Source organism: Falco naumanni, chromosome 3 (assembly GCF_017639655.2).
Source record: "Falco naumanni isolate bFalNau1 chromosome 3, bFalNau1.pat, whole genome shotgun sequence".
Classification (NCBI taxonomy): Eukaryota; Metazoa; Chordata; class Aves; order Falconiformes; family Falconidae; genus Falco; species Falco naumanni.
This window is the reverse complement of record NC_054056.1, coordinates 3,417,084-3,443,215: the sequence shown is the minus strand read 5'-3', so window position 1 is coordinate 3,443,215 and position 26,132 is coordinate 3,417,084. Positions and strand designations below refer to the sequence as shown.

General features: G+C 50.0%; 1 protein-coding gene across 4 annotated transcripts; it reads right to left on the bottom strand.

Moving 5' to 3' along the window:
- Positions 1–613: 613 nt before the first annotated feature.
- STK40 (serine/threonine kinase 40) lies at positions 614–25,595 on the bottom strand. 4 transcript variants are annotated; one of them, XM_040586511.1, is made up of 12 exons: positions 25,483–25,595; positions 17,729–17,841; positions 15,563–15,682; positions 14,476–14,561; positions 13,836–13,979; positions 12,605–12,832; positions 11,710–11,762; positions 8,809–8,924; positions 5,424–5,568; positions 4,945–5,064; positions 3,876–3,960; positions 614–3,072 (listed from the first exon to the last, which is right to left on the bottom strand). In XM_040586511.1, the coding sequence occupies exons 3-12, from the start codon at positions 15,672–15,674 to the stop codon at positions 2,854–2,856; spliced, it is 1,308 nt and encodes a 435-aa protein (XP_040442445.1). In that variant the 5' UTR covers positions 15,675–15,682; positions 17,729–17,841; positions 25,483–25,595; the 3' UTR covers positions 614–2,853. The 4 variants fall into 4 exon arrangements, with proteins under 4 accessions (XP_040442445.1, XP_040442446.1, XP_040442447.1 ...); XM_040586512.1 differs by lacking the exon at positions 25,483–25,595 and adding an exon at positions 24,607–25,003; XM_040586513.1 differs by lacking the exon at positions 25,483–25,595 and adding an exon at positions 19,472–24,574.
- Between the last annotated feature and the right edge of the window lie 537 nt (positions 25,596–26,132).

Below are 26,132 nucleotides of genomic sequence, written 5' to 3'. Positions count from 1 at the left end.
CGGCTCCCCCGGGACCCCCGGCTCAGGCCCTGCTGCGGAGCCGCCCCGGAGCCGGGAGCTCGGGCTGCGGGCAGCCCCCAGCCCCATCCTGCCCGCGCCAGCGCCCACCCGGCAGGGCCAGGCCTGGGGCTGGCAGCGTGGGACCCCAGCCCGGCGCGGGGGGCTCGCAGGGCTGTGCCTGCGCTGCGGTGGGCTGCAGCCCCGCACGTGGCACCGCAGCGCCGGGTGCGCGGGGGCTCCTGGGGCAGCCCCAGGGAGCTGCGGGGACGGGCAGCACCCCGGCCCTGTCGCAGCTTGGCCACGGCACGTACCGCTCTGAAGCAGCAGAGGCGCGGGGCAGAGCCGAGGGCACGGGCAGGGGGCTCTACCCCACACATCAGCCCTGGACCTCCAGGACACGAGGCTGTGTCCCACGGCTGGCCCCGGGGGACCACTCCGGGCTGTACCGGGATGCCCCGGCTCTGCCAGGGCAGCTGGGGCCCACACAGGGCAACACGGGGCTGCAGCCCCCCTTGCTGCATCCTCTTGTGTGCCCCCCCCTCCAAGCACAGCAGCCCCCGAAACCCTTTTCAGACCCACCCCCCCATCCCCGCAGGGTCGCTGCGCGCCGGGCTCTCGGTATGAAGTTTTATTGCCGACATGCAGGAGTAGTTTCGATGTAGTACAAAAATAATGTCTTTATACAAATTTTTTTCCTCTTTTTTTTTTCTTTTTTTTTTTCCTCCTTACAATAGGCTCCTTCCCGCAGCACGGCCCCTCTGTCCGCACCCCCAGCCCCTTCTGCCCTCCCCATGCCACCCCCTCTTCCAGTTTAATACAAGTATGATTTACTGGCGATGACTGGTGCACAGGAATACTGGGTATGATATAGCCTTGCAGAGTCCCCAGAATATTGCTTCAACTTTGGGGGGGGGAGGGGGCGTGTGTGTGTAAAAAAAAAAAAAAATAATCAGGAGAACAAGACCGGAGAAAACCAGATGGAGAGAGCAGAGCCCAGCTGGAAGGTCCAAAGCCCAGGGGTGCTCAGGGGCTGGGGGTCCCTACTCTGTTGCTGGTGGCACAGGGGGGTGATGGGCACACACTGGGGTGTACTGGGACAGACCCACCATCTTTAAAATAAATAAGGCTAAGACTTCAGGCTACTGGCTCAGCTGGCTGGGGTTGGTGCAACTGTTCTAGTCTGTATTAGTGTTCACAATTCCCTGCCTGCCCGCTGCCAAGCCGCACGGCTTCGGCGAGTTCGCAGGCAGGATGTAATGCCCGACGCTGCCAAGGAGTTTCAGGTCAATCCCTATGTCCCCACAAAGATGCCCGTAGGTTGGCCCAGGCTAGACTCAGTCTGCTTCCCCAGCCCAAGGCAAGAGAAGGCAACAACATGCTACAAATAGATCAGCTACTTGCTCCCTGCCCACAATCACTGCCGGGGGGAGTAGAGCTGGCCCCAAAAAGCAGGGCCAGCCCCCACAGCCAAAGCCACAGCAGCTTTTCCCATCCCTGCTCACACCTTTCCTTGTGTCCAGCCCAAGGCTGGCAGGAGAGGGTGATGCTGGAGCTGCCACGGGGCCGGGAGCAGCCAGGAGCAGGCAAAGGTGGCAGCCGGAGTGCTGGTGCCTGGAGCAAGAGCCCTGGCTGGGGTCCTGTGAGCCCTGGGACCTCTGTGTGAGAACAGTTCATCTGGCAAGACAGGCATCCAGTTCACAAAATGAGGCTCAGAAACAATCGTTCCTGTTCTCAGCACAGGCAAACACTCTTCCAGTGGCATTAGGTGACAAACCGGGACATCCTTCTCCCACCTCAGCACCACGCAGGGGTGGCAGAGGCAGCCCCAGGTTTGCATGGCGAGGCTGGGATGGCAAGATAAGCTAGGAACAAATACAGTAGAGACTTCAGCCAGCCCCTTCCTAAATCTAGGCAGATTATTTTGGGAAGCTTTTTCACATTATAACTCATATATTATATCTGTACCACAACTGAAGTGTGAAAATGCTAAATCAGAATTAATGCAATTTTAACTGCACCTTAGATAAGCTACTGAAAAAATAAGATTAAATCATATATCCTTATGAAACTAAAAGAATCAGTGAAAGGTGGGTAAGAGGTCAGAGGCCACACCGGGCCGAGTCCTGCAAAATCTTTGACAAGATCCAACCTTTGCAGCGATCGCCTGCAAGGACAACTCTTGCCTGAGGCAGTGGCCGGGCTCTCCAGGCAGCCCCCGGTCACACCAGGTAACTGGGCGGCTGTTTGTGCCGCTCACAAAGGCCTTGGCACACTGCAGCCCACACACGGCCACTGAGGGTTAGCCAACACAGCCAAACCAGGTGGCACGTTAGGGACAAAAAAAAAAAAATTGATGCAGATGAAGGGAAGTGGGAGGTTTCAAGAAATTCTTCCTTTCGAGAAACCCTGATAAATCTAAGCTTATTCAAACCATATGGAGCGAATGCAATCAGCCGACTCTCCGTACTGCACAGCCGCAACTCTTGTGCCAGCAAAACCAGCTTCACCCTTGGTAGTCTTCTCCTTTCCCACAGGCTTTGCTCGATCCGGAGAACAGCATGGTTAAAAAGACAAGAGAGGTAGATTACAGTCATGATTAAAAGCAGATTAGTCATCTAGGCTTCAATTTAAAAAAAACAGATTCCAGAAGATGCCAAGAGGTTGCTGCTTCCAAAACTAGCTTTTTCAAAAGTCTCCCTCCAGAGCGAGTGTGAGTGCGTGTCCCCGAACAGAGCTCAGAAGAATTGCTACATTATTCTCCATCACGGGACACCGGTATTGCTGTTGAGCTGTAGTAGGCGACGTGAAAGGCAGACTGCAGGATGGTGCTTGTGCTCTCGGATGTGTGGGAAGCTACTTCCGAAGGTACCTCTGGGCCAGGATAGCTGCGTCCAAAGGGTTCATGGGCTGGGCGTCATGGCCCAGGCGTCGCACTGGGGGGATGTTCCCAAACTGCCGCTTCTGTAGGAAGCTCTTGGCCTCATGCAAAGTGTTCTTCTCCTCAGCCAAGAGCAGCTGCTGCCTCATGTAGTTCTCGAACTCGTACTGCGAGCACTCCTCCGTCACCTTCGCCTGCCACAGAACCACCCCGTCAGAGCCACAGCAACACACAACAGGCCCACAGCTCCTCTCCCGGTTCTCCAGAGCTACCACGGGATAACTGCATCTCGATGCAAGACTCCTGCTGCCAGGCGTACAGGCAGGACCCCCCGCAAGCCATTAGTGCCACCAGGAACAGAGGTGGAAACCTCAGTGGCTCTGTCCTGCTGCAACTCATCCCAACCCTGCCAGACAGTCAGAGGCTGCAGCTGTCTGACCCCGGCTCTCACATCCCACCCCCCCCAAGCCCAGCGGAGGGATTTCTGATAGCAACACCAACTGTGGCATCGCAGGCAAAGTGCCTACAAGGCCGTCCCTGGGCAGTGAGGTCACCAACCGTCCCTTCCAACGTGAAATACACTGGCAAGAAAACAGGATGTTTGCTCTCACTGCAGAGCTCACCGGAGAGCCCGAGCCAACGCTGCTGCCTCTTCCTGCCTCTCCCAGCACATGCAAACTCTCAGCTGCATGCGAGGGAGTGAGCGCCGCTCCGAGAGGAGCGAGCTAGGGGCGGCTCCAGGGCCGGCGAGCTCACTTCCAGGCAGCGTGGCCAGCTGGATGTGACTCCCAGTCCCAGCAGCGCGAGCCTTTCCTTCCGCTGCACACAAGACAGCGATGCACTCTGTCACCTTGCAGAGCAGCAGCCACAGCGGGGTCCTCACCGCCCTCCCCTCGCCAGCTCGGGGGCCACAAGGAGCTGCCACCTCCTTCCATTACCGACTTGGCACAGCAGCACGGGAAAGCGGTTCCATGGAAAGCAAAGTAGGAAAACCTACCTCTTGGGGGTTTTCAGGGTTAGCCACTTGGTCATCGATGTCTGGCACCACTTGCAAAGGGCCACTCAGCGAGGACATAGACTGCCTGGAGGGAGAGCAGAGTGCCAGGGATTCGGAGCGCAGCACTGGCTTGCCCACCCTCACCCCACACCCCGGGCACAGTAACCCTGCCTGGCTGGCCACCCGTGCGGCACAGCGCTGCCAGGATGTCACACCAGCCACTCCTCCTAAAGGACACTATGCAAAATTCAGTTTCCCTGGTATGAAATCACATTATAATCCTCAGAGCCGCCTTTTTTTTTTTTTTTTTTAAACAGGATGTGGAACTCAACTCTTGCATAGGTAGGAGAGAAAACAGCCACAGCTCCAAAAATCACAGCCTTCACTGCTGACTCAACAGGCAACAACAACTTTGCCTGGGCATGCTGTGCAGCACAGACAGAAGGTCGCAGGGCTGACAAGAGGGCTGCACCAAACAAACACTGCCAGGATCAGTTTCTGCTCGAGTGTGCTACTGGAATCTCATCCCAGTTGGTTCATGCCAGTCCTGGAGTCAGATTTACCCTCAAAAGGCAACTCCCCACCTCGCCTGTGTGGTGTTCCCACCTGTGACGGCATCTCCTGCTCTCCTCCTCTAGAAGTCTCGTGACTGCTTTCACTTAAAGGACAATGCAGTGCTAGTTACAAGCTTGCAGGAAGTCTCTCTGCATTTGGCTGCATCTGTTTGCATGTGTAAGATATTCCTGACCATCAGACTTTATTTAAAAATCAAATCTGGGGAGCACAAGGGGGACACGGCAGAGGCCCTCCCGTACCCCAGTACTGTTTTGTAATGTTACTGCTCTACAGACTCCAGCCTTGGTCAGTGACATGCATTTGTACAAGCCGCTCTGGCTGTATCTATCAGCAGACACCAGTGGCTGAGACACAGGATTTAAAAAGCCTTTCTTGCAGTTCCCACAGATCCTCCCCTGGTGTCCTGTTTGGCAGCAGTCTGCTGGCTACAGCTGGAATAACACAGCCTGTGGCCGGAGACACCATGTTCCTGCCTCTCTGCTCTTGCACATACCACGATGCTATGATGGAGCTGAGAGAATCCAGCACTTCAGAAGCTGTCAGACGCTGCTGCGGATCCAAGACCAGCAGTTTTCGGATCAAGCACACAGTGTTTTCTGAGACCCGTCCATCCCTGGGAGAGAGAACACACAGTGACCCCGAGCGTCCGAGGTGGGCAGAGGCAGCAGCAGGATGGATGTGCTGGGGGCACAGGTCAGGAACCAGAGGAGCCACTGCTGCCCTGACAGAGACCCCAGAATTAACCAGGAGGCTGATTCCCTGTCCCTGCAGCATGGAGGCCTTCACACAAGACATCCCAGCTTTGTTACTGCTTCCTTGGTGTCTACTGCATACGGTCTTTGTTCTCGTTACTGCTGCAACCCTCAGGGGCTTTGAGGGAAGCCCCTCCAGCGCCAGCTGTCCCAGTAAGGCCCAGAGCACCACCCGCACAGGCACCAAGAGAAGGGCCTCCCCGGGACGGGCTGTACTCACTCAGGGATGGTGTACTCGGCAGCCTTGATTTTGCGGAAAAGCTCCTGAGGTATGCTGTCGTAGAAGGGGAACTGGCCATAGAGCATGGTGAAGAGCACCACACCCAACGCCCACATGTCACTGGGTTTTCCACGGTACGGCCGTCCTGCAGGGAGCAAGGAGACACAAAACCACCACGCTTTACAACACTGCTTGCCTCTGCTGCCCACCACCAGCAGCAAAGGTACTGAAGTAACCTCTGCACGTGATCCTATTTTCTAAGCATGGATCAAAATGCTCAAGACTTCCTATCACAAGACACTAAGAAACTCTTTCAAAGGTGCATCCTTCATGAATAAGCAAGTCGTTCACCTCCACACAGATGTCTTCCCTTCCCCCACAGAGCGGGGCCGTCCCTGCTGAACAGCCTTGATCGGAGCCAAGAGCATCCAGGAATCGGAACCCCTCTGTACTGTGCTGGAGTTCTCACTTCACTCCCCTTCCCCACCCCAGCAGACTGTCACCACCGGGAGCTCCTGAGCCTCACAGGCTCCACAGATGCACCCTGCTGCAAGCCTGGGCCAAAGGAGAGGCCGAAGGAGAAGTGAATTTAAGAGCCAAAAGGCAGGGGGAGGCAGGGAAGAAAGCCCAAGAAGGATAAGTGCTCTTCTGGTGGAGTAGCCAAAGATCAACACCAACCTCACCACCCCAGCTGCACATGAGATCTGCGTGGAAGCACAGACTAAGACTCTCCACACCCAGCTCAGACTGAGCTCATCGAGATGGGACTCTGCCTCTGGGACAGATCCAGCACACAGCCACCAGAGCCTGCTGTGAAACCACCGAGGGCGCGCGAAGGTGCCTCTCCTGCACGGAGGCATCCCCAAAAGCTGCTGCAGCCCTGGGATTCGCTCGATGGAAATGCTGCTTTGAAGCCCCTTCAATCACACCATAAATCAGCAAACAGCAGCACGCACGAGGGTCAAAAAATTAAACGCCAGTGCCGTACCACAGCACAGGACTGAGGGAATGACTTCCTCTGACTCACGCAGTGAGTCACTGCTGCAGCATTTGTTATTTGTACTAATTATTCTTTGCTTTATACGCTCAAAAAAAGGCACCTCTCCCTCCTCCTCCAGCTTTTCCTGCTGTGACATTTCACCAGCCATAAAATACGAGCCATCTCTTAGCAGAAGACAGCTCCTCTTGGAGACCTAAAACAATGATTAATTCTTCAGGCGTTTTAGCTTCCCCTTGCAAAGGAACATTAGCAATACAGACAGAGGGATGCTCAGTCTGAAGCTGGTGGTGAAGCCTGGATGTCCTCAAGTAACTTTTCCCTCAGTACTCGGAGGGGAACCGCAGACTGAGCCATTTTGCTCTGGAAAACGCTCTTCCAGAGGGCTGGGCTGCAGACACCCAGCAGGTAAGGGCTACCGGCAGGGCGGTCAGAGCCCGAGCACAGTGCGATCACACCCGGCGCCAGGCCAGGCGGTGCTCCAGCGGGAAGCAGTCCTGCAAGGATGGCTGCGCCTTGCAGGGTCTCCAACGGCCTCAGCTGTCGGAGAAGTCAGCAAAACCAGCCTGTCCAGTGCCTCGTGCCGTGACCCACGGACAGGCCAGCCAAGCCACCACCAAGAGAGCCATTAGAGGAAACGTGGGTGCTTGCAGCTGAGCTGTGCTAGCAGGGAGGGTAACAGGGCTGAAGTCCAGGACAGAACAGTACCCTGGACGAGCAGGAAGGAGCAGCTCCATGCAGCCTTTACTAGATACTTGAGCTGCAACCGCTCCAAGCTCCTGCAGAGCAGTTGGCTCGTATCATCCATCTGGTTAGAGGGGCCTCAGGATATCCTGCAGAACAGGAAAGGCCTGCAAAAAACACATGTTCCACCTCCCTGCCTGCCTCTGCTCCCTTCCTGGCTTCGTCCTGCCCAGGAGGGAAGCAGCCTCAAACCTGCCTGGCAGATCACAACGGAAGAGCTCAGCTACATTTATTGCTGCTGCCTGTAAACCTGACAACAAACTTACTAAAGTGAGTCCACTGGGTCTGGAGGTATCAGGACTAGCTCCCTCTGAGGGCATTACTGAAATACAATATAGCTCAGGATACCATCAACAACTCAATTCTTCAGCAGAGGTGTTTTCAGTATTCCAGGTGTTATCCTCACATAAACAAATGTGACAGACTGGCAAGGATTCTGGCTTTCACACCAGCGCACAGTGCTGCCCAACATACTGCTGACTTTTCCAAAAAACAGCTGGTGCTGACGACCTGCTGTCCAGTTTTAGGCAGCTTCCCATCATCCAAACGCTACCTCAGCCCTGTGGATGGATAACCCTTAGGCAGGTGGGATGTACTAGGGGTGATCTTAGACCACAGCGTGCAGTTCAGCTTCATCCAAAGGGAATTTTATCTGTGCTCACCAGTACTCCACAACATGAGCTAACGCACAATAACTGAGGTCTCCATAGAAAGATGTAGATATGCACAGTCTCAGCTGCAAATGTACCTTTCAACACTGTCCAGCTCATGTGGATGAAAAGAAAGTAAAAAAAAAAAAAGGCAAAAAAGCCCCCAAACAATGCCTCTGTCACTACGCTGACAAACAGGACCACCACCGCCTGCTCAGCAGAAAAGCTAGTACAGTAGCAGACCTTAAGAGCTCATGGAAGAGAAACCTCCTGAAGCAATTAAATAGACAGAAACCACATCTGTTCCTGAAAGTTCCATGCACTGGAAACAGTTAAAAGGCAGAAGGACATGAGGGAAAGCTGCTCGGTGCCAGACCTCTGCTTAAGGGCTCCGCTGGAGACACAGCATCGGCCAGACTGCTGGAGACAAGATACAGCCCAAACAGACAGCTGGTCTGGCCCGGTGTCATCGTTCCTTTATTTTTAAGTAACTCCTCCCAGTGGGCCCAGAAGCTGCCCAGAGGGTCAGTAGTTCCCTTCTGGAAGCAAGCAGCAGTTGCAGCAACTGCTCCTCTTAGTGTACGGCCTGGAACAAACAGACGTGATGGTGGGATTTGGGCTGACTGCCTCTTCGGCCTGGCGATTTACCTGCAGCTTAAGTGAAGCCTCAGGAACAGGATTCAGACATGGGAAAGAGAACATCTTGTGTGCAGCCAGCCTTATTTAGGAGCAGGCAGGAAGCTTTTAATTAGCTTTGAAGTTCAGACTAGCCTTAAGAAAAAAGTTACACTCTCTCCTTCCATCCATACTTTCCCAGCTGGAAAGAAACAGACCAAGTCTCATAACTGGACCCTAATTAAGAGGCTCTCACAGAAGGCCGGTTACACATGGGAACAAAACTAAGTGGCTTTCATTTATTGTCAAGAGCCACAAACAAATAATAAGTAGTGTAGGGGCTGTGAATGCCCACCGAGGGCTGAAGGGGATTGCCTACCGCTGAGCACATCTGGGCTGATGTAGGCAGGGCTCCCTCGCTGGTCCTTCAGCAGGTCATCTTCACTCACCAGGTGCTTTCCGAGACAGAAGTTTGTTATGGTTATTCGATGGGTTCTGGGGAGAATCAGAAGGCATCAGTGAGCAAGGACCGTGCTGCACGAGTCGAACAGCACAAGCAGAGATGTTAACACTAAACCAGAAGGGTGCATCTATGGGGCTTTATGGGAAGCTTGACCTGCTGGGGAAAGACAAGTGGAGCTGTAAGATCAGCTCCACTCCAAAGGGAAGGGATTCCACACCTGTCGGCACAGCTTCCAAGACTCTTACGGGGGGGTAAGAAAATTTCTTTTACAGCTACGGACGTTGTCTACATCCAACCTGAGTGGCACACGCAAGCGTGGCTGTAAGCACAGGGCGCTCACGTAACTTGCCCACGTTGTGGCCACACAGCTGCCTTTTGGCCAGCCTGCCAGCAGCACAGCACCATGCAGGTATCAGCAGCACCAGGATCTGCACCTGTACGCTTGCTGACCAAAGGCTGTTTAAAGTGGAAGTTTATTTTAATTGCTGGTTCTACCATATGCTTCCCAAGCACCACCTCTAAAAGCAAACATTGCCTGGAAGCTGAGGGGAAAATAACCCGCAGAAGGCCTGGCCTCCACGCGCTGTTTGCTGACGTACCACCAGCAGATGAGCTACAGAACCTTTGATCAGATTCAGTACAACCCCTTCTGCATTCCCCAGCAGTGGCACAGCACGAGCCTGGTGGCAGTTTTATCTGATCCGATCTGCAGGGCTGTCCTTCACAGGCAAGTACACAGAACAGCGAGAACTGCAGGTACATGCGATTTCTCTATTAAGATACCCCTACTTCCCTATGGTATTGCCAGCTCCAGTTAATGAATTTTTCCAGGGAAAGTGAGCTCATTACAAAACAATTATCACGTTACATCTTCCATGTCACTCAGATAATTTGGATTTTAACGTACAACTTCAAGGACTGAGTAGAAAAACACTGTCTACAAGTTTGCTATATTCTTGAAAAGTACTACACAACTAGAGCCCAACAGAATTAAGTCAGTCACAATAATCAAGAAATATTTCCAGCAAGTCTAACAGACAAGTGAAATAAAACCAAGTGTGTGTTGGCAACGGACAGTTGATTATTAAGAAAGACAGACTTGTGTTTAAGAAGTGTCAGCTTCAACTGTCAAGAGATTTCCCTGCAGGTTGTTATTCAGCCAGGATTTGTTAAGGATTTAAAAGACTGAGCGTTCTAAAGGACACAAAAATGTTCAGGGTTGCTTGGTTTTATTTAGTCACTGAAATTTGATCTAATCTGTAATCATCCAACCACTGTGCTGGCTAATTAGAAAACCTGCAAGGCTTTAACGTCCGCATCTCATGAGGGACAACGCTGGAGGGACCTTCGCTGGCCCAGGGTGTACCATGCCTGGTTAGGGCTTTGCAGTGATAAGGAGCTTCCTTCACTCCCCTGCTAACAGAAAGACCTGGCTTTTTTGTGAGCACGGCTGGAACAGAACAAACATTTCTGATCAGCCCAAACGGCTGGTCCTCTCCATGGTGATCTATTCTTATGCCTCACCCACCCTTTCACATGACTCACTGCTGTAGAGGCTACAGTTTCTCCTCACCAAAGCTGATGGTCTTGCTAGGAAAAAGCAAAAACATAGTACGTAATACAAAGAATGACTTTAGCAAGTGTGTTCACAAAGCTTCAAATACCTTCCCCCTTCCTGCTAGGGGGGGCCCTGTGTGCAGCTCTATCAGTGGGATGCTCCACTGCACGCTTTGCCCAGAAATGAGTGGATCCTTTAAAGCAGCAACCTTTGTCTGCCTCTTCCTAGCAAGAAAAAGAATCAAAGCAGCAAGCAGATGATAAGAGATTTACCTTAAAGCACCTCTAGAGAAACGACTTAAAACAATTCAGAGGTGGCCTTGAAAAGCACTAGCTGCTGTGTGTCGGAGGGGCAGAACCGAGAAGTTCGGCCTCAGTAGGTAAAATCTGTTTTGTTTCCAACAGTATTAGGGAGGAGAAAAAAGCTGTGACAGCAGTGAACCTGCATGCTTTGTACAGACTCTGGAAGCCTGCAGATCTACAGCCTTCCTTTTTTATTCATTCCACAGAAAACCAGACAGTGTGAAAAGACAATAAAATTCCACTCATTCTTAAAGTTAGTGCAAAATATTTAGCCAGTAATGTAATACTGAAGGACACAGCAGAGTATCTGAACTAGAACTAGCTTGCCAACTAAATAACTGCATAACCCAAGACAGCTAAAAAACTCCAAGAAGCCACCAAACAACGCGCACGCTGCCACCAGCTGCCTCTCACTTGTGCGGAACTTTTGCCTCACGGATGCTGTTTGCTCTGCTCCGGGAGGGCTGGTCCCTCTTGTGTCTGCACAGCATCCAAGGCATGTTGGACATTGGTGCATTATAAACTGAGGCTTGCACCAAACCAGCTAATGGGAACAAGGAAGCTATTTCAAGCACAAATACAGACCAGACAGAAGAACTTTTGTTTAGTTAAGTAAATATTTTACTGCTAGGAAAAACACAGCAGTGCAACAGTCAAAGGCTTAACACTGCTGTGATTACATACAGACTGCAGTGTTGGGAATTCCTTTAGCACGACGGAACGTGAATTATTGTGAACAGAACCACTTATCACATTTTATATAATATATATTAACAAAAAAAATATTAACGAGTATTTCCCTTGCAAATTTCTTTGCGCAGCTGGCTTCCGTCTCCCTCACCGTTCTCACATGACGGCACTCTCAAGTGCTGCCCTCAATTATGTTTCTAGTAGAAATCTGCTTCAGGGAAGAAATATAAGACAACTGCCACCACAGCAGCTCTCCAGCAGACTTACCTTTTGTTTAGCACCATGTTTCCTAGTTTCAAGTCTCTGTGCACAATATTTTTCTGTAAAATATAGAATAGTACAACGTGAGCAAAAGCATATTTGTTACAGAGGTATAAATTCGATACTAGGACAAAAGCACTAAGTATCTTCTGAAATCATGTCATCTCCATTCTCAGAAATAACCTAGATCAAGGTTTCAAGTCAGGTTGCATCCTGGGTACTTTGTGCACTTCATTTTCCATTCTGGTTAGAAGGACAGAAAAGTGAATTTGCTACTTTGAAAACAAAGATAGACTTGACTGAAACTAAGAGACCTGAAACTTAACAGTCCAGGCTCAGTAAGACCAATATGATGAGCATTCCCTTAAAAGATACAGGCTTCACCGCTTTGCCAAGGAAGGATGAGTGTCCCCTGTCACAGGGTAAGCAGTCAAACACTGCCAGAATCTATTTTTGTTACAGTGATTTCTAGTTCATTGATCTGAAACTTGTAGCTTGAGGTTCTGAGCTTAGAAATCAATTCTTACATTGTGATTTATTTTGCTTCAAATGGAAATAGCTTGAAGTGTTTCCTGCATTTGATTAGCCTCTGCTCTCCTCTTCAGCTGCCCCTTTCTGTGGTTAGTAACACTGTTGTTCACCTGATCCGCATTTAATCCAGCTGGCCCCTTTCCACAGTCAACAAATTCTACATTATCATAGAGAAACTTGAGGGGAGGGGAAGGGAAGGGAATGCTCTTTTACGGCTTGGGGCATGAGGTCTTGCACAGAACACTGTTACAAGGAAACATCCATCCCTGTCATCTCGTCACTGCCTGCACAAGGAAGTTTTAAAACATCTATTATACTAACGTGGGAAAGCCAAGGCTTCCAGCACTGACAGGGGTAACAAAGATCTTACCTTATGTAATGCTTCCACCACTCGTACCACATCATAAAATATCACTACCGTCTCCCGCTCGCTGAGTCTCTTCTCTTTAATGACATAATGCTGCAGATTGATCAGATCTGCTGTTTTGTCACTGAAGTCATGAGCACAGAGACAGTCTAATACAAGACAAATACGCTTCTTCATTTTTCTGACCATTCTGTTGGCTTCTAGATCTTCTATAATTTCACAAGCTCGGTCCTACAGGGAGACAAACAAATGAGCAATAGTTCAGGGAATTTATCTGGGCCTATGTACCTGCATACAGAGCACTAGAGAATAAATAACTACGTGGTGATCTCAAAATAAGCAAATGCAGTCATAGTGCTTGATCTTTGCCCCAAGTTGGGATAAAAAAAAAACAAACCACCAAACAAACGATACATGACCTCTACTTAAAGAAGCCAGAGAAAGTCTATGCTCTTTGGTTATATGTGTATGCCAGCACTGATACTGTTTTTACAGACACCTTTAGATAAAGCCTCTACAGTGGTACAGGCTCTCCAAATACTAGCAATCCAACACATTATTAATGAGAGGAACAGAAATCTTACGACACAATTAGCAGTTCTTCCATAACATTAAACAGGACGCAGCAGAGTTGGACATTTGGCTTATTTAAAGTATAGTACAGATGGCCTCAAGTGAAAAGTCTGCTGACAAAATTTAACCAGCCAGCAAGGCAACACCAACATCCAAACCAGTAATTCCTATCAGCCCATTCCATCCATAAACAGCTCTGAAGGCTTTAACAGCAACACAAGTCACTCACACAAGACACTGGTCAGCACACCGACTAGTTTAACTCGCTGAAACAGTTCCCTGGCAATTTGTCCCCTCTTACAAGTCATCATAAAACAGCACAGAGTCTGGAAAGCACAAATTCAGTTATAAAAGGCGCTCTGTGGGCACAAATTAATTTGCCAGTGAAACAGCTATTCTTCTATTTGAAGAAGATGCTGCTAAGCGCCTGTCCCATGTCTGAACGTTGTCACATTTCCCAAATCCCGTTACGTGCCACTTAACTCTCAAGAGCCCCTGCCACAAAGCTGCTTGTTTGAAGCAGCAGCGGTTAATGTCAGCAGTGTGCTGCTAAGTCTTCACACAAAAGAATGGGGTCAGCACAACTGTAAATTATCCAAAAGCAGCTCAAGCCAATAGCAGTTACTGGCATTCCCCCAACCTGGACAGTGACCAGCTGTACCTGAAAGAGCCCATGATGATGAACCACTCCTTCCTGGTTGTGGAGCAGGGAAAGGAGAGAATATTCTGTGTGCAGCAGCATCTTGCCCTGTCGCTCCTCCTGGGTTTCTATTCCTTTATCACCCCTTTCTTCTAAGGTGAGAATCTTCAGGAAAAGGGAAAAGACCTCTACAGTTCCCAGAAAAAACAGAATGTCCCCAAACCTCTCTCATTTTAGGTATTCACATGTGTTTTAGCAGCTGATGTAATAGCTCTGATGTTTGCACACTTGCCACAAACCTGTCTGAACTAACATCTGCGCAGAATGCACAGCATAAGCTTGACTAACACACAAAAGCAGCTTAGGTGGCTTTCTGCAAATATTCCAGGTGATTTTTTCCCCCACTGGAGCTGCTCCCATTTCAGGTGCAGCTGAGCAGATCAGAGGGCTCCAGGAGAGCAGCAGAGCAGCCACAGAGGCCTCATCTCAGGGCTAATCTCAACACCAGATCTATGCCTGGTAGAACTGCCCCACCGAAGGGAAGTTCCAGCAGCAGTTTCCGACAGTGTGCTGCTTCAGCCTACACCACACACGGCTGTGAGTGCTTCTGTCACAAGAGTGAATGAGCCCCAAAGTTCTGGAAGCCCTGCAGTTTGCTTACCTTTAGCTGATAGAAGTCATCTGTCCCATCCTTTCTTGCCAAACACTGAACAATACTTGGCACGGGAGAGTTACCTAAACGTGGACCTAGCAGCACAAAGCAAAAACAGACTTGTTTTCCTTTAAGCACCAATGACTAATTCAGGGTTACATCAGTATGCAAGTGTCACGCAGTTTACATTAGTTTAAACTAAGTTCCTTTTTTTTAGTAGACTAAGTGCATTTCCACAAATTACACTCTAAAGAAAAAAAATGGTATTGAACTCTGAAACCTTTGTGGACAATGTTTCATTTGTTCACGGGAGAAACACTTAACAAAAGCCCACACATGGCACAGCTGTTTTCAGAAATTCAAATTTCTGCATGCCTGAACCATACGGCTTTTACATTTACTAGCAACACCCATGGCAACTGCTATTACCACACCTCTGAGCCCAACTGCCACCTCTGCAGACACGGCTCAGGTACACAGATCAGTCCAAATTTCAAGCTAACATACAGCTTCCACTGCAGTTTAAGTCAATCAGCTTCCAGTTGATTATCCATTGATTTCCACTGTGAAGTCCACTACGGTTTTGACAGTTTATATAACAAGTTCTGTACTAATAACTATTCCAGTAACTATCCAGAGCTAGCAGAGTGGTCTTGCCTTTGCACATACCGCTCATAACAACCACTAGTGCATAAATAAGCTGCCTACACGCTGATTTGACAGCATATTCGAGGCAAGCAGGGTTGAGCATCTCCCTGGAGCTCTAACCAAAAAGGCTCCAGAATGAATTTGCTCTTTAACCAAATTTAAGCATGTAGTTAGAAAATACCAAACCACCAAAAAAAAAAAGCAAGAGCAAGGGCTGATATTGATCTTAAAGGCCATGCCTGCCTTGCTAGATTAGTATTATGAAACTCCTTAGCTTGACCAGCTGCAGAAGTTCCAAGGGCTGTAGCAGAGCAGCATCAAGTGAATTGCACTGAGCTAAGACGCTGAATTGCACATCTGCTTTGCCTCATTTTATAGTGTCTTTTATTTTCAGTTTTGCAATCAGTAGCTACCCTGAAAACTGAAGAAGAAACCCCTCCCTGCTTACCTAGTATAAAAGGGCCCGCTCTCTTGGCATTATTTCCAGAAATCCCTGTACAAAGAGCTTTTGCTTTAGTGGATGTTTCCCCAGCTCCTCTGTCTGATGCTCGCCGCTTCATCCTTGGCTCTTGAAAGAGAAAGAAGAGCACATTTGATGAGCAAGTGAGTTAGTTTCTTATACTATCCCTTATTTTGTACTGGAAGGCTTTCACCTACTGATGCACTCGTGTCTCTGCCTACTTGTGTTTCTACAAAAAAAGCTATGGCTCATTACTGATAGACCAGTTGTGGGCTGGAGACTTAACGCATTTTTAAAGGTATAAATCAGCCTTATTATTCAAAGCAACATTTCCTAGAACACTTGTTTGAGACATACAGTGGGAACAAGTCAACATAATGAAAGCTTGCTTTACAGCAAAACCAAATTTGCAAATTAACATATTCCAAAACTAAGTTATCCTTCTGTATGGATGTTTACTTCTGATTCCGCCTGTGGACTTTTATGGGTTCCTCCACAGAGGAATTCCCACCAGGCATCGCAGCTAGCTCACCAAGTAACTCAGAAGGCTCAAGTCTGTTCCTCAAACTGCCAAGAACGTACAAAGTAACTGACCATAAAAAATAAACAATATCTTTCACCTTTTCCAGCAAGGGCACAGAAGACTGAAACATGCTAGTTATCAAGAGGTTCAGTCAATTTAACAATGATATTTCAAAAATGTAGTTTCAGTCTTAAAAAAAAGTCCCCCCCTCTCTCTTTGTACCTCTTTAGGCTTTAACCTTTTTATTACATCTCCATCTATCTACATCCAATGCAGCTGAAATCTGGATTCCAATACATAAAGGTCTACCACTTCAGTCTCTACGTGCAGGAGTCAATGCTTTATTTTGAATGAACACACTATTACCTGCCTTTGATGGATATTCTAATGAAAGGAAACACTGTGGTGCCAGTACGTGTGCTCTCTTGTACTACCCACTTCACGCAAAGGACAATTGAATCTATTAAACGTGCATCTCATGCTTCTGCATCCAAGTATTTATTCAAGGTCCACACATCACAACAATTCAGCACAAATAACCAAAAGCTTGGCTAAATCCTACTTATTCAGGTACTGCAGAAAATCTGATTTCCAACATACATTTTCTGCTGCTCAGAAATCTAAAGAGAATTTGTAGCAGAACTTGCAGGAGAATTTGTATTGCAGAACCAACACCTAAAGGGCCAAATAAATTCTAGCCTTTGTGAATAAAACACTTCTTCCCCAAACAAAGGTCTTGTTTCAGTTTAGCAGGAAAAGAACGTCTCATGTTTGCTGCCAGCCCAGCCTTCACATGCTGCATGCTCACTACAAGAATAAATCAGCTCCAAAGCAATGTTTTGTTTCCAATGCACCTCCTCCTCTTCACCTTCATCTCTTGGAAAACAGTTTCAAAGACTTTCACAAATACCTAAATGCTAAATGCTCATTCTCTAACCTTTCAAAGATTTTTTTTTTTTTTTTGGGTGGTGGAGGGGTGGGGGAAGAGGAGGAACTAAGCAGAGATTCATTTTCTTACTCTGAGCAAGTCAAGCACAAGCCCCGATAGTCTTCCCTAAGAGATTACTACAGCAGACTGGGAAAGTATTTTTGGCTTGTACTTATTTGTTTTAAAAAAAGTCCCAGTGTTTCACCACGTAAGAGATGGATAAATCACCACGCTTTGAATGAAGTTTACCCTCTGGCAGTCCCACCCTTTCTGTGGACACAAGCATGATCTCATTGCATTAATTCATCGAGCAGTACCTGTCACCAAGATCAGAGACAGCAAGAGAGATAAGGTGAGAACTGCAGCAGTCTTTGCATCCTGCACTACCGACTTCCACCAGCTGTTCAGTCTCCGACAGAGAAGCGTTACCAGGCCCAGCTAGCTGAAGAGAACAAAGTCTTGAGCCCCACATGCAACTTGTTCTGTTCATTCCGCATCCCTGACCTAATATTTGATTGTTCCTAATAAAATTCTCCACTCCTTGCAACATCATCATGCCCGCTGGAAACCTATGAGTAACATTTCCACTGGAGAAACCCCACTGCACAGAAACTCTGAGATAATGACCGTTGTGCAATCCAAGCTGGATAGCAATCACTGGTGCAAATGGCGTTATCGTAAACAAAATAATCTGAGGACTCACGTAGTTCAGCATCAACTGTATCTTTACTCTTCTTCCAAACTAGGTTTTCCAACGTCTCAGGAGACAGGAGTCATCACCTTGGAGAAGGCTGGATGGTCGAAAGGTCGAGGACTCTGTAATGTGAAATGAGATACACTTGATGCTGTGGTTCTGGATTATTCTTGATTACGATAACATGGTATGCACCAAAACTTCTGCAGCTTGAAACATCTGTGTTTGTTTTGGCTTAGAAAAGGCCTGAAGCTCCTGATACCATGTGACAGGAAAAAAAAAAAGGCTCTTGAAGTTCAGTCCCCAAAGAGTCACAGGCATATGGCCCTGCACAGCAAGACAAATACAAGCATCAACGATCTCGAAAGACATTCTGTGATGCGAGACAGACCTTCAGCACAGAAAACAACACATTCTTCATTTTAACCTCCATCACACGGTACTAATTCGCCTGTTCTTAACAGTATCTTAAATACACCCAAGTTGGCAACAGTGCCACAAGAGAACCTTCACCTCTAGAAGTAATTTTTAGTCACAGTAGAGTTAATGCTTAAAGTTTGGAGTTGAATTGAACAATTTCTGCAACAAAGAATAATACATTGAATTTTATTCTTTTCAAATCCCTGCAAGTTAATTCCTCTTTACAATTTATATTTGGCCTCAAAAAAAGTAACCAAACTCAGCTTAAATTCAGTGCTGCTTAATAGTTCCTCTGGTCCCATTAAAAAGGAGAAATTTAGGATTTAAACCAGACAATCTAGAATTGAATCTATACCGCCTCTACCAAATGCTTAGTTTAATCCTCAGATATTGCACGTGTTAAATGTTTGTTAATCCAGGCTGGTTTAATTTACCAGTATCCACATAGATCAACCGAAAAATGCACAAGGAACATCTGGGACATGTGAACCAAACTCCCAGCACCTCCCAAACCACATCACAGTACCATCACCTGGTCCTGGGGGAGCTGCAAAGATTTTTTTGCTAAAGATCTTTCTGAATTAAAGCACCAAACCTATTTATATTTTGATGAACAAAGTTCAGAGCCACTGCTCTGGGTAGCAGGATGCCCTGGCCAGGCAGACCATGTCGAACCGCTCACCCACGCGCCGGGTAGCCAGCGCTCTCAGTATGAGCCGTCTCGGCACTGAGAGCGAGTGAAGGTGCCCCAGCCCTACCACTGCTTAAAGGACATACACCAACTTACATCTCACAGCTCTGCCACACAATATTTGTAAAAGCAAGGGAGAAAACCAATATAAACGAGTCCTGTGCTATTAAAGACAATCCTGTGCCACTCACAGCACTGTCTCCCTGCTCCTTACCCTGTTCCAGCTGCATCAGGAGGCAGCAAGGACAGCACAGCCCCACAAAAATCTCGGGAGCCCTCAGCAGCACCCTGAGGGAGCTCACACCTCAGCTCAGCAGAGGGTGAGCACTTTAGGTTCCTCCAAGACCGGAACGAAGGACGATCAGATGGAAGGAAGGTCCCAGAGCAAAGGGAAGAAAGCCAGGGGCAGCTGTTGTGAAAAAGCAGGAAGATTTTCTGCACATTGTGTAAACCCAGTTAGAGCAAGGAAATTGGTCAAAAGGGCACAGGCTTCCTTGTGTTAAGCCTCCTGTGGAACGAGTGGCCATCCACTAGGCATAGGGTAAGAACAGTATTTTGAGCCTGTCTTTAAGGAAAATCTTAAACCAAGAACAGTAATGTGAGAGGTTCCTCTCCCTGCCGAGCCAGCGGGAGCTTTCTACCTGCAAATTCACTGAATCTTGGCTTGAGCTGGGCTGATACAAAGCTCTGATTTCAAGGCGTTCCACTGCTAGAAGTACTCTAACACGAAGCTGGTATTGCTCAGATACCCACAGCTGAAATATATCCTGGAAGAACAAGCTTTAAATAAGATTTAGACAAGAGCCATAATAAGCTGGATGGCTTAAAATGACTCTGCAGTGGAAACACAAGGCCGCAAGCGCCGAGTGGCAGAGTGGGATGGGGGTCCCACCCCCGGAGCAGCCATCTGCCATCCCACCTGCGGGCCACGGCACATCCCTGGCCCCACCGCGGGCACCGCCGGCCCCTGGAGAGGCGCTGGCTGCAGGACCCCTGCACAGCTCAGCTGGAAGGACACTGGCAGTGTCACTGCTCCTCTGCCCAACGTGTTCAAACAGCAAAGGAGCTGCTGCTTCGTGTCCTGCAGCTAGTGTTGCCAGAGCAGCGGAGCCCTCCCCGGACAGGCTTGCTCAGAGCACACAAGAGGGAATTACTGCATGGCACAAGGATTTCCTCCTCACACACAACGAGCAGAGGACAAATAAGCAGTAAGTGGAGTCCCATGCACAAACTGGTTGCGCTGCAGCGCAGCTGAGAGTTAAAATAGCCTAAAATTGAGAATGTAGAACATTTCCATGAGAGGCAGCAAGCCTCGCAAGGTCGAAGAGCACCCCCAGCCCCTGCAGCAACGTCTCTGTCTACAGGCAGCCCACAGACAGCCGGGACTTTCCAATTCTTAACACTAAAAAAAAATAATAATATCATAATTCATTTTAACAGCAGCAGGATAAGTCTCAAGAGAGAGAATCCAACATCTATGCAAAGAACCAGAACAAAACCACTTAATCCCTTAAAACGCTCCATCCTAGGGACAGGACAGATACTGATGTAGTGGGTTCACCGCCCCCTCCCAAAACCCAAACTGAACAGACTGAATCAAACCACCCCCGCTCCCTGTCCCACCATCTGTAACAAAAACGGTCTTCTCAGACAGACAATGAAATTACAAGTCTAGCACAAAAATTCGTTACTTAACCATTTTAATGTGATGCATGCAATGTATCAAACATCTTACTGGAGAAGCTTCTAAAGCTTCTTACTGTGTTAGCTATGACTTTAATAGAATTATTAATCAAATAATTTGGAGACCTAGATGCAACATCTTTTAATTACGTAGCTTAAGGAAATTGTCTAATTCCTGAATTACTGCATGATGTGCCAGTGCCCAGCAAAACAAAAAAGAAAAACAAGAGAGGAGGAAACTGACCTTTTCATCTGGGATTAAAGAACAAGCAAGTCCTACAGTCCAGCAGCCACAGCTAATAGCTGGAGCAGGAAAAAACCAGTACCTTTGGGGCGTTAACAGGATTACTCAGCAGCACAGAAACTAGTTAAACACTGGAGCAGCTGATACAGCCTCCACAACTCTTTCTGTTGTTTTATCTTGCAACAAGGGGACAAAACAAGTTAGCTGGTATTTATACTTCCCAGTGTGATGACTGGCAACCCCAAAGGTGTCCTACCCCACTGCTACAAGGGAGCAGAACTCTGCAAGTAAGGCAGCGGGATGAGCTGGCAGCTGGGAACCAGCAGCAGATGACAGAGCCCACCAGCATCTACTGGAAGTTCAGGGCTATCAAGGACAAGCTCCTTCAGCAAGAAGCTCATACCATTATAAAAGAAACCCCCTGGGAGCCCAGGTGCTGCAGAAGCAGCTCCCACGCAGCCAAAGGAGCTGAGCTGCGTCTGCTCCCACTCACCCCGCTGCCAGCACCCCGGCACCTGAAACCTGCTGTCGCTCCTGACCTGGAAACGCTGCAGGTGGAAGCACGGCTGGGACTCGTGGGACTCGCAGGCAGGGCTGCCGACTCAGGCGCACGCACAGGACAAATGAATCACCTCTCTCCCCATGGGCTTCGTCACCAGGCTTGAAACCTCCACAGCGGAGAGGCAGCACCGCTGGGTGCTCAGCCATCCAGGGAAGCACGGCATTGCTCTGTACTTGTGAATTATCCATCTCCCACCCCAGAGGGAGAAGATCTGTCACCCAATAGAGCAGCATTTCTACCCAGCTTTCTCTTCTGGCAGGCAGATAGTGCAGCATTTGGGATGAACCTGGAGACCCGGTCCAAAGGTTTTTGTCCCACTTGCCCTGTCAACTCTCCTCTCAGCCAGTGCCTCAGCTTTTGCAATAATTAAGCTACAAAAATTGGGCAGTATTTATCAATGACAATTAACTGAAGTTCACATTTAAGCCTGGCTCATGGCAAATTCCAGCTCACAATAAGCCGCGTTGGACATGACCTAAAAACCTACACGAACGCTAACATTAAATGAGTAAAACCTCGAGAATGGCCTGACTTCCCTGCACAGGAACAAGCAGGTCGGTATCGCTGCGAGAAGCGGTAATCCCAGAGCATTGCCACACACCTTCCCTGGGCAAACCCGGCCAGGGACAGCTCAGAGCAGAGTCATCAGTGCTCCCAGGGACAGAGGCTCCATACCCATTGGAAAAGCTTCCCTGAGAACAGGCGGAGTTCGGATCAGCCAGGCCTGAGGAGGAGCCACTGGCTGGGGGATTACAGGGAACGTTTGCCAGGCAGATCCCAAGCAAAGCAGGCATGTGGGAAGGAGGAGCTGCTGCAGCCAGGCTCAACGCAGCTGGGGTGGGCTCCCCTCTTTCTACAAAGCACTGTAGTAGATTCACTACATAGGAACATTAACTTTATCAAAGGCTTTGGAAGTTGAACCACTCTGTAAGAGAAGTAATAATAATAACATAAAAAAAAAAAAAAAAAAAAAAAAGCAGCCCATCAGATGACTCAGAGCCACCGGTGCAACCCATGTACCACTGTGTGAGCCCTTCCGGGAAGGGAAGCCTTCTCCAGAAACAGAAGAGCCCTGACTCAGAGATTTCTTGGAAACGTGCGGAGACTCATTCAATCTTCTTCCCTAAGTGAGAATTTCCCTCAAAACCAGACACAGAGTTTCTCTGACCAAAGGAGAAGGAAGAATCCCGAGGTGCCAGCACAGCACGAGGGGCTGAGGTACCTGGTGAAGTATGAACTTGCCAAGCAAGCCACACTTTGGGAGACCTGAACACCTCCGGCAGCCCCTGCCGAACCAACCCACTAGAAAAACACCTTCCTCAGACCAACCTGCCGATTAGTTTAATCCCAGGTATGTGAGCAAGGCATGGCAAGCACTTGGGAGGCCACAGTGCAAAAAGGGACCCCAGTACACCTTGCCTACATCCCACATCTACTGTCGCCAATCTCCAACTTCTCAGGGACAAAAAAGGCTTCCACAGGCCAAGTCACACATCAGGGAAAGCAAATTCCTTCCTGGCCCCCCGCCCCCAGCAGCTGGGGAAACTCTGAAGCACAGAATTCCAGCAACGTAATTACAGTGCAAGCAACAAGCTGGGCTTTCTTTAAACCCTTCTGATGCATCAACACATGAGATAGCCAAAGACTCATCTCTGGGAGTTCCCTGTTTGGTTACATAAACACTAACTTCGGTTTAACCCTTTCACACTTAAGCACATGCCACATCCACCAGGAAAAATCCACGCTCCAGCCCAACATCATCATGGCAGGGGCACCTACAGCCAAGTACAGCAGAGAAGAGCCTGGAAATCCAACTGTAGCACTCTGACAGCACCCGAGACTCCATTGCTCTCCCAGCACACAAGTTCCTGACCTTGGGCTGCTCCTGTGAAGTCTGGCAGTTATTACCTTTCAAGTCACCATCAGGTGAGATGTGTATTGTATTACAAGGTTTTATTTTTTGTTTATAGCTTATGTTACTATGTACACTTAACATTCCGTAAATCCACTACAGCAGGACTTTCCTCACGCGCACAAAGATTATCACGTGACTTGCACACATGCTGACACTTTCTTTACAGTGAGGTGTGGCTGCTCTTTTTAATGATAACCTACTTATCTAGCCTTACCTAGACAGAAAGAAATAAATTTTCTACATATACTGCCATGGTAACGTTACTATTGTGTGTGGCATGAAAGCACATTGACAGACACTGTAAGTTCACAACTATGTACCCAACTAACAAACAAACAAAAAAGAGGAAAAAAAAAAAGAGCATTTCACATAGAAAATTACAATTGACATAGTCTCTCCTGTGGTCTAGCAAGAGCTCCCAGGCACGAGCAAGGCGCACACCGTACAAGTCCAGAACACAGATATCTGCAGACAGATAACACATCTCTTATTTAGGCTAAGCTCAGTGGGCAGTTCAGGCAAAATAAAATCAATAGGGTTGTCCTTAATCAAACAGCAGCTAAGTGCCTACAAGGCTTCCCTCTGTGCGGTTTCAAAAGGAGATCATTCTGTAATATCCTGAGGATAAAAAGCAGCTGAACATGAGTATGCTTTTAAGTAATGCGATTATGTGACCAAACCATCAGCACGGATGCCACAGAGAAACAATAAAAGGATGTAGCACAAACACTCCAGCAGCAGGGAAACACATCCTGCATCCCAACCACTGCCAGCCCGGGGCCGCTCACCAGCAGGTAAGCCTTACTGTGCTCTGCCCCTCAAGTTACACCTTACCCAGGCTGCAGGCACCCTGAGAACCCAACCACCCCCCACCTGCACCCAACTCGTGTCCCTTCTGCCTCAAAGGGAGCCTTGCTGTCCCGCAGCAGGCAGGTGGCCGAGGTGCAGTAGCTCAGCCTCGTCATGCTGGGCACTGGCCTCACTCCGACTTCTCTACCTCACTCCAGACACAGGCTTGCAACCTGAGGAGACCAGAGCCCAAGATGCCTAGCACACCCATATGTAAAAGCATACATTAAGCCTATACATCAAGGCTCTAAACTAGTAAAGAACCGTATCATCGTCACTGCAGCACATCTGCAGCCACAACAGGAGGAGGGAGCAGCTGGCCAGGAAGAAGATAAACCCCAAAGCCCTTTTATCAGGGAGAGGAGCAGCGGCGCAAAGACACCGTGCCACAGGCTGCCTCCAACAGCAGCATGCGGTACCTTTAACACTCTCACTTATCACAGTGGTGAAGCTCCCAAAGGCCACAGCCAAAGCCAACAGGTAACAGAGACAGGCTCTGAATGCAGGAAATCCCGAAGCGTACCTCCTTACGTCCTCCCGACGAGCTCACGCAGGGAGCACAGGACAGGTTTCTGTAGTTAGCTCCAGCTGTAATACTTCATGGTCTTACTCATTCTCACTTAGAGGTATGACCTTCAACTACTCACTGCTGAGACACACGAGACTCCTCCTCAACACAGAGGTCTGAAACAACTAAATTAAGAAACTCCTGCCCAGACTGAAAGCGAAATCAGCACCAAACACAAGCTGTTTGCTCCCTCGGCAAGCCCTGAACCTGTCAGTGCATCGCAAAAGACCGGTGCTGTCAACAAAGCCCAAACCCCCGCCAGCGCTGCCACAGGGCAGAGAGCGACAAGGGAGCTTTACTAAGCGATATTTAAATCCAGCCGCGGCCGCGGAATCCCACCCTCGCTGGCGAGCGGCCCGCGGCCGGTGCACCCGGCAGCACACAGGCCGGCCGGGCCGGGCCGCTCACCGGGGGAGGCTCCGCAGCGCCAGGAGCTCCCGCTGAAGAGCCCGGAGGCCTCACGGCGGCCCGAGGCCGGGAGAGCGACAGGCAGCACCCGCAGGCCACGGCACACCGTGGGGACGGGCTCGGCCTCCCCCGGGCCGCTCCCGAGCCGCCGGCAGCGGGGGGGCTCCGCCGGCAACGGCTGCCCTGGCACAGGCCTCTGCCGGGCGGGCACCGCCTCGGAGACCCCGCGGACTGCCGGCACGGGACCGGGCGGCGAAGCCTCCGGAGCAGATAGGGTCCCCGCAGCGCCCGGCCCGGCCCGGCCCCACACGGCCACGGCTGCCGGCGGCACCTCCCAGCCGCAGTGCCTAGGCCGCCCACCCCCCTCTCACAGCGGGCCCAGCCCCGGCACGAGGCTGCCCGCTCCCGCCCGCCGCCGCTCACCCATGGCCCCGGGGCCAGTGCGGCCGCCGGCGCCTCCCGCAGCCCCACGCCCGGCCGCGGCCTCCGCTCCGCTCCGCGGCGGCGGCCACCTGACAACGGAAGTGACGCACGCACCGCCGCCCCCCGCCGCCATCCCGCCTCCTGGCGGCCGCCGCAGAGATGGCGGCCAGGCCCCGGGGAAGGAGCGGCGCTGATTGGCCGGCTGAGCTATCTCCGGCTCTGATTGGATGAAAATCCAACTCCTGGGAGGGGATATTTGCGGCAGATTTCGATTGGTTGAGACGCGGCGGCGAGAAGCGAAGGCTCATTGGTCGGGGCGGGATGACTCCCTCCGCCGATTGGCTCCCGCTGGAAGCCAAGGGGGTTGGTGGGTAGGCGGGAGATTCGAAGGCGCCGTGATTGGAGGAGAGGCGGGGGCTTTCCCGGCGAGGCCCGGCCCCACGGGCCGCTGGGCCTCGGCGCCGACGCCAGCCCGGCCCCACTCCCCCGGCCCAGCCGCCGGGTCCCGGGGGCAGCCCGGCGGGTCAGGGCCTGGGCTGGACACTGAGCTCTCAGCTACCCGCGCCAGGCTGCACCGAGCCTCAGCAGCCCCGCACCAGGCCGCACCAGCCCCAGGCTCATCTTCTGGAGCTGGACGTGAGCCCAAGGCA